At 40.3% G+C, this 6,556-nt stretch overlaps 1 protein-coding gene across 1 annotated transcript in view; it reads left to right on the top strand.

The window, feature by feature from the left end:
* The window catches only part of APH1B (aph-1 homolog B, gamma-secretase subunit), a 35,057-nt gene extending 32,224 nt beyond the window's left edge, over window positions 1-2,833 (top strand). The window contains exon 6 of the mRNA XM_007958037.2: window positions 2,666-2,833. Coding sequence (XP_007956228.1) covers window positions 2,666-2,833 — 168 coding nt within the window. The remainder of the gene's footprint in view (window positions 1-2,665) is intronic.
* Window positions 2,834-6,556: the final 3,723 nt, after the last annotated feature.

Here is a 6,556-nt window from a genome sequence, read left to right as displayed (position 1 = left end):
CCTTCAGTACCATCTGTTCTTGATCATGCTACCTTCTGAAATGGTTGAACATTGACCAATTCTTTTTGGTACAGTGATTCTGTGTATTCCTTCTATCTTCTTCTGATGCTTCCTGCATCGTTTAACATTTTGCCCTTAGAACCCTTCAGTATTGCAAGTTGTGACTTGAGTTTTTTCTTCATTTCTTTCAGCTTGAGAAATGTGAACATGTTCTTCCCTTTTGGCTTTCTAGTTCCAGGTCTTTGTACATTTCATTATAGTACTTTATCTTCATGAGCTGCCTTTTAAAATCTTCCATTCTCTTTAACTACTCTACATTCAACAGAAAGTTTTAGAGTCTCTTTTGACATCCATTTTGGTCTTTTCTTTCCTTCTTTTTAATGACCTCTTGCTTTCCTTGTGTATCATGTCCTTGATATCATCCCACAACTCCTCTGGTTTTCAGTCATTAGTGTTTAAATCTGTTTTTTATAATGGTCTCTAAATTCTGGTGGAAAGGTCCCTGGGTGATATAAACGGTCTGTACTCGGCTCGTAACCCAAAGGTTGCCTGTTTAAACCCACCCAGTGGCACTGCAGCAGAACGATGCCTGGCAAGCAGCTTCCATAAAGATTATAGCCAACTCTACTGTGAAACCAAATGAATACATAAACAAACGAATGCCTCTAAATTCAGATGGAATATACTCAATATCATACTTTGGCTCTCGTGGACTTGTTTTACTGTCCTGTAAAGTAAATTGGAACTCAGTGATTTGAGGTGTAGAATTATTCTGAATGGGACAGAAAATATACATTGCCTGTCATGATGGTGTAGTGCCTACGACATTTGACTGCTATCCAGAAGGCTGGGGGTTTAAACCCACCAGCTACTCTTGAGAAATAAGACTGGGCAATCTACTTTCATAGGGATACTGCCTCAGAAACCCAAGGAGGGGTTGCTGTGAGTTGGATCCAACTCAATGGCAGTGAGTTTGGTTTTTTGGTTTGGTTTGGTCATGTGCCTTAAGCCTCATATACTCTCTCCACCTCCACTACCCTAGTCTAAGTCTTCCTAACTAGTCTGCTTGCTTTCGACATAGCCTCTTTTAATCCATTTATTGTGGTTTAAAAATCAAAGTCAGATCATTCAGCTCTCCTACCTAAACCTCTCTCCTTACTATGGCCTACAATATTGTTGGTCCCTGCCTTCCTCTCTGACCTCATCTTGTGTGCTGCTCATTCCATTACTGCGTATCATTAATACTGACCTCTTCTCAAGTCTCAGTTGCTTCAAGCTCTTTGCTCTCCTTTGTTCTCATTTTTCCTTTGGTTTGGAATGTTATGTTGCCTCTTCACATGGCTCATTCTGCCTCCTCTTAGCAAAAAAAAAAAAAAAAACCTCACTGCCATCAAGTCAATTCCAACTCATAGTGACCCCCTTTGGGTTTCCAAGACAGTAAATATTTATGGAAGTAGACTGACTAGTCTTCCTTCTGCAGAGTGGCTATTGGGTTTGAAGTGTCAACCTTCTGGTTAGCAGTCAAACGCCTTGGGCACTACGCCACCAGAGCTCCTTATAGGTCTCAAATTTCACTTCGTCAAGGACTTTGTTGACCTAAGTAGATCACCTTGTTCTTACCCATCCCAGCATCATCACAATTAAAATTATTCTGTCCTAGTATTCATCACAGGAGCTCTGGTAGCATAGTGCCTAAGGCACATAACTGCTAGCCAGAAGGTTGGCGGTTCCAACCCACCAGCCACTCCTTGGAAGGGAGGTTGGGCAATCTACTTCTGTAGTGATACTGCCTTGGAAACCCAAGGAGGGGTTTCTATGCGTTGGGTCCAACTTGATGGCATGTAACAACAACAGATTTCATCACAGTTTGTAGTTACTGGTTTATTCATTTATTTCTTTGTCCATTAACTGCCTCCCCTACTAGCATGTAAGTTCAGTTAGGGTAGAGACTTGGTCTTCACTATTGCATTCCTGGCCCCTAACACATTACCTGGTCCATAGTGACACCTCCATCAGTTTTTTTAAAATGAATAAACTTTTGCAACCCACAGCAATTTGGAAGCTGAAAAAGAGATGCTATTCTCTCATGTCCTCTTGAATGTGGGCTTGCCTCAATTTCTTGCAAATTCTAAAAGCCAATTTAATGAACAGAAATTAATTTACACTAGGGCCCAGATTATAGAACATGTATCTTCAATTGGGTTTTCCATCAGTTCCCATTTGAACATAGCAAATCACAGGACCTACACGGTGGTGTCTGTTGACTAGGTGAATTTATTAGTTCTGTTTGTCTTTTGGGGTCCAAGTGCTCCTCAGCAAAGAAACCCTGGTGGCACAGTGACTAAGCACTTGGTTGCTAACTGAAGGGTTGGAAATTTAAACCCACCAGCCACTCTGTGGGAGAAAGATGTGGCAGCCTGCTTCCATAAAGATTACAGCCTTGGATACCCGTGAGGCAGTTCTTTGTCCTACAGGGTTACTATGAGTCAGAATCGATGGCAGTGGGTTTTTTGGGTTTGGCTCCTCAACAGTGACATATGTTGTATGTTTAGGGAAACAGACCCCAACTATTGAAAATGTTCCATATTCTCCTTTATCTGTGGTTACTCCACATACTTAATAAGTTTGCCATTATTACCCAAGCCGATTTATTTTTCCTTTGCAGACCTTCATAAGTCCTCATTATGGGATAAATCTGGTGTTGTCATATGCAATCATGGTGCTCATGGGCGTCTGGGCATTCTTCGTTGCTGGAGGCTCCTGCCGAACCCTGAAGCTCTGCCTGCTCTGCCAAGACAAAGACTTCCTTCTTTTCAGCCAGCGCTCCAGATAATCTCCGGGAGGCAGCACCTCGCAAGCAGTAGGCTGTGTCTTCAGAGAAGCACAACTGTGCCTTTTTTGTAAAACTCATTTTTCCTAGTGGAATTTAGGGAGGAAAAAAAAAATCTAGATACAAGTCCCACTCGTGTGGCTTTCATGCCACAGCTATCCTAAAGGGAGGCATCAGTGGTGTGCATCCCAGCTGTACGGGAGAACCACCTGGGGAGCCTAAAGAATGCCGATTTCTGGGCTACACCCTCCAGATTGAATTCGTTTGGGCATTTGTTTTGTGAAAAGCTTTCCAAGTGATTCTGGTATGTGGTCAGTTTGAGAACCACCAGTGTCTGTCAGTGGAACATACTGAGAATGCCACAAATGAGATTCAGTGGTTAGCTGCCTTCTAACTTGGGCTGGGCAAGTGAATACCTGAATGTCCAATTCTGCTGGTTAGCCTCTTTCTTTTTATGTTCTCAAGTTGCAAAAGGCTAAAGGGCTATCATCTCTGTCATCTGTTTTCACCCGTGTAACTAGCAGCCCGTTGTATGAGACCATGGTGGGCTATGCTTCTAAACACAGTCATAAATTGTATTGCTGCCCTGTGTTGATTTAGCCAAAGTAAGATATTGGTTAATAAGCTGTATTTCTCTGAAGCTTTTTCATCCTAGATTGTTCTTTTTGAGGCTGTACATTGGTTTTGAGTATAGGTTCATTTTCTTTAAAAATAATTACTTTCTGATTCCTTGGGAAGGTGATATAGGATCCAGCTTATTTTGTGCAAAATCTTCCCTCCATTTAAAAAGGTTCTTCATGGCTCTGCCCCAGGGCCATTGGCTGCAGTGTTAACACTGGAATGCTAGTCCCTAGGCTAGTTGAGGTAGAGCCAACCGTTTTACTTCAGTGATGTGCTAGGAGCTGAGTAGTGTGCCCAGAACAGGCTTCCCTGGAGCTGGTGGACCATTAACCCAAAGCTCAAGGAAAGCAAGCCACCGCGGTGGTGTTGACACTTGCATTTTGCTCCTGTGGTGTTATACTAAACAACATTTTCCTCCAAAATGGAGTAATATAAAATTGAAAATATAGTTTAAGTTGCTAAATTCATGCTTCACATAGTCCATATAATCATTAGAGCTAGTAACTTTCTATGACTTTTGGTAGCAAATACAACATTCTTGTTATAGGAACCCGAGGTATTCATTCAGCTTCTAAACAACCCTTTTGATTTCCTTTATAAAGAAGAAATGCCAAGAAATTGTGCCTATATTATGTAGAAATTGTTCTCAGTGGATGCCATTGGGAGAGCTGGTAGTGTGAAATGGAAATTACCTACACATGAAAGTGATCCATCAGTGAGTCCCATATGCATAATAGAGCATCCAAAAGAACTAGGAGCAGCAATGAGAGGGCTCAGCAGTGACACAACAGATGGATAAATTTGGCAATACTTTGATGAGGCAGAATGATGAGCATGTTTAAAACAGAAACATGGTCGGTATTTTGGGCTGGCTACATGCCGTTCCAGGGACCAGAACCTTGTATGTGAACCAGGCCTTTATCAATAAACAATCTCCCCTCTTCTCTCTCGTGTTTAAATTATAAGAATATCTCAATCTAGGGATACAAGAGAAGGGCTTCTAACAAGGTTGTAAATAGTTTCATAAGCAATTACAATTATTTCCCTGAAGCTTACTTCAGCAGTAATGCCAGTGCTTCCATTGGCATTTGTTAATTTTCCAGCTTGATACGAGATTCTCCTTAGACTAAAAGAGACAAGGACGTAGACTGAAGAGTGAAATTTCCTGTGTAGACTTAAGAGAAAAAAATACTTATCGGACTGGAATTTATTCTTATCATAACAAGGTATTCTTTGATGAGTTGAATTTATATATAATTTATAATATATATGCTTGGTTATTACACTGATTTACAAGTGTCTTAAATGGATAGTCTGAGAAAATGTTGATTTGGAAAGTAAAGAACATTTGAGAATATTGATATTATATATTTGAGCTCTGAGGCTGTTCTCTGTACATTAACAGTTTAATATTAACTAAAGAAGCTGGGATATTACAAAAGCTCATTCAGAAAAACTCCTCGGGTGAGAAGAAAATTTTCTTTGATGGCGAGACTGTTGTCTTAGTTCAGGAAATCATTTGATAATCCATGATTGCCCATGATCAAGGAGCTTTGGAACTCCAAGTTCTCCTAGAATGTGAACATTGTCATCATCAGTCAACTCAGGCCCTGTTGTTCAAATAGCCTTGCTTTGCCTCATGCCAAGGAAGCCCAGAGGGAGGGTGCAGTTGCTCTGTTGTATATGTATCAAGATGCCTCATTTTCTTTTTTAATATATATATTTGTTATTTATAAGCAGCTTTCTGAGCCCTATTCGTATCTGGTGAGGAGAAGATGGTGGTGCTGGTGTGTGCTTTCCTGCAGGTTGGATTTTCTCAGTTTGGAGGGAAACGTGGATATAGTTAAAGCGGGCCTTGGAATTGTGAGTACTGTTGCAATGCTCACATGTGTTGCCATGTGAATAACAGAGACTGATTTCATTGCTCTCTAATAAAAGCTGTATTTATTTCTTTTTCTGTACTTAATACATTTGAATGAAGTCATATCTGGAGAAGTTTTGTTACCTCTATCCTGGCCTTCCTGACTGGCAACATAGTAGTGGCAGTCCTTTTTTGGAACATCTTAATGAAAATAATGGCAGAAAGGAACACACCATGGTACCTGCAGACTGCATAGAAAGTGGCTTTTGCTCCCAGTGTGCATATTTTCATTCTCCAGCACATTTTAATGTTTGTTTGGAGTGGCAGATTCACACCTAAAATGCTAGGTGTTCTTTTCCATAGAGTTGAAGCAGGGTAAGTGGCTTGGACACAAGCTTCCTCTCACCTGCTGCTCTTCCCACTTGTGTCCACCTTGCCTCAAGTTGTGAATTAGCAGTCAACATGGGCCTGTGGGCTCCAGTGACACCTTGCTGACTGACCAGCAAGGGTGACAGTCTGTCACAGGCAGCAGCAGCTGTCCTCTCTGGGAAAGGCTCCTTGAGAGGCTAGTTTGTGTTTGCCATGTTTCTTCTGGGTTCCACACTCCCTAACTCCACGTAGACAGGTAGATGCCACAACAAAACAGTTTTAAAGTGCTTTGCTTAGAATATTTTATGATCATAATGTTTACATTTCTCATGTGATTATATAATGCAATAATTACTTTATAATTTAAAAATTAATACTTAATTCTATTAAAATTTAGTGTTTAGAAAGGTGGATACTATATGTAAAATATGTAACATTTTATGTAAGTTATACTTTTATGTCACACATACTTGGAATGTCAGACCTTGCATTCAATACATAATGCGGTAGAATCTTTCCAGACCTGTGTTTTTCGGTGAAAAATAAAAAAGATTGTTTGACACACTCATTCCCGTGTTTCCTCTTTAGAATACATATCCTTCAGTATCAGTTATTACTACAGTTTTTATCTCAAAAAACTTGGCTGTAAATTGTTATGACTAATCAGTTCTGAGTCCTTTTTCAAAGAGAGTCAGTCTTTGACATCTGACTTAAAATTTAGAAGGTCTATTTCTTGCGATGTCCAAACCCAAGCAGAAGAGACCAGGTACCTCACTTTACAAAATCTATTAAATAATTATGAAATAGTATGTTTATAAAGCATCATTTAATAGTGGCTGAAGATGGAAACCTGTTGAGGAGACTTTGTTCCGTGG

The sequence above is a fragment of the Orycteropus afer genome, unplaced genomic scaffold (genome assembly GCF_000298275.1).
Source record: "Orycteropus afer afer isolate SDZICR_OR568_19922 unplaced genomic scaffold, OryAfe1.0 scaffold00015, whole genome shotgun sequence".
In the NCBI taxonomy this organism is placed as follows: domain Eukaryota; kingdom Metazoa; phylum Chordata; class Mammalia; order Tubulidentata; family Orycteropodidae; genus Orycteropus; species Orycteropus afer.
Note: the sequence above shows the minus strand (reverse complement) of the source record. Positions and strands in the feature narration are given on the sequence as shown.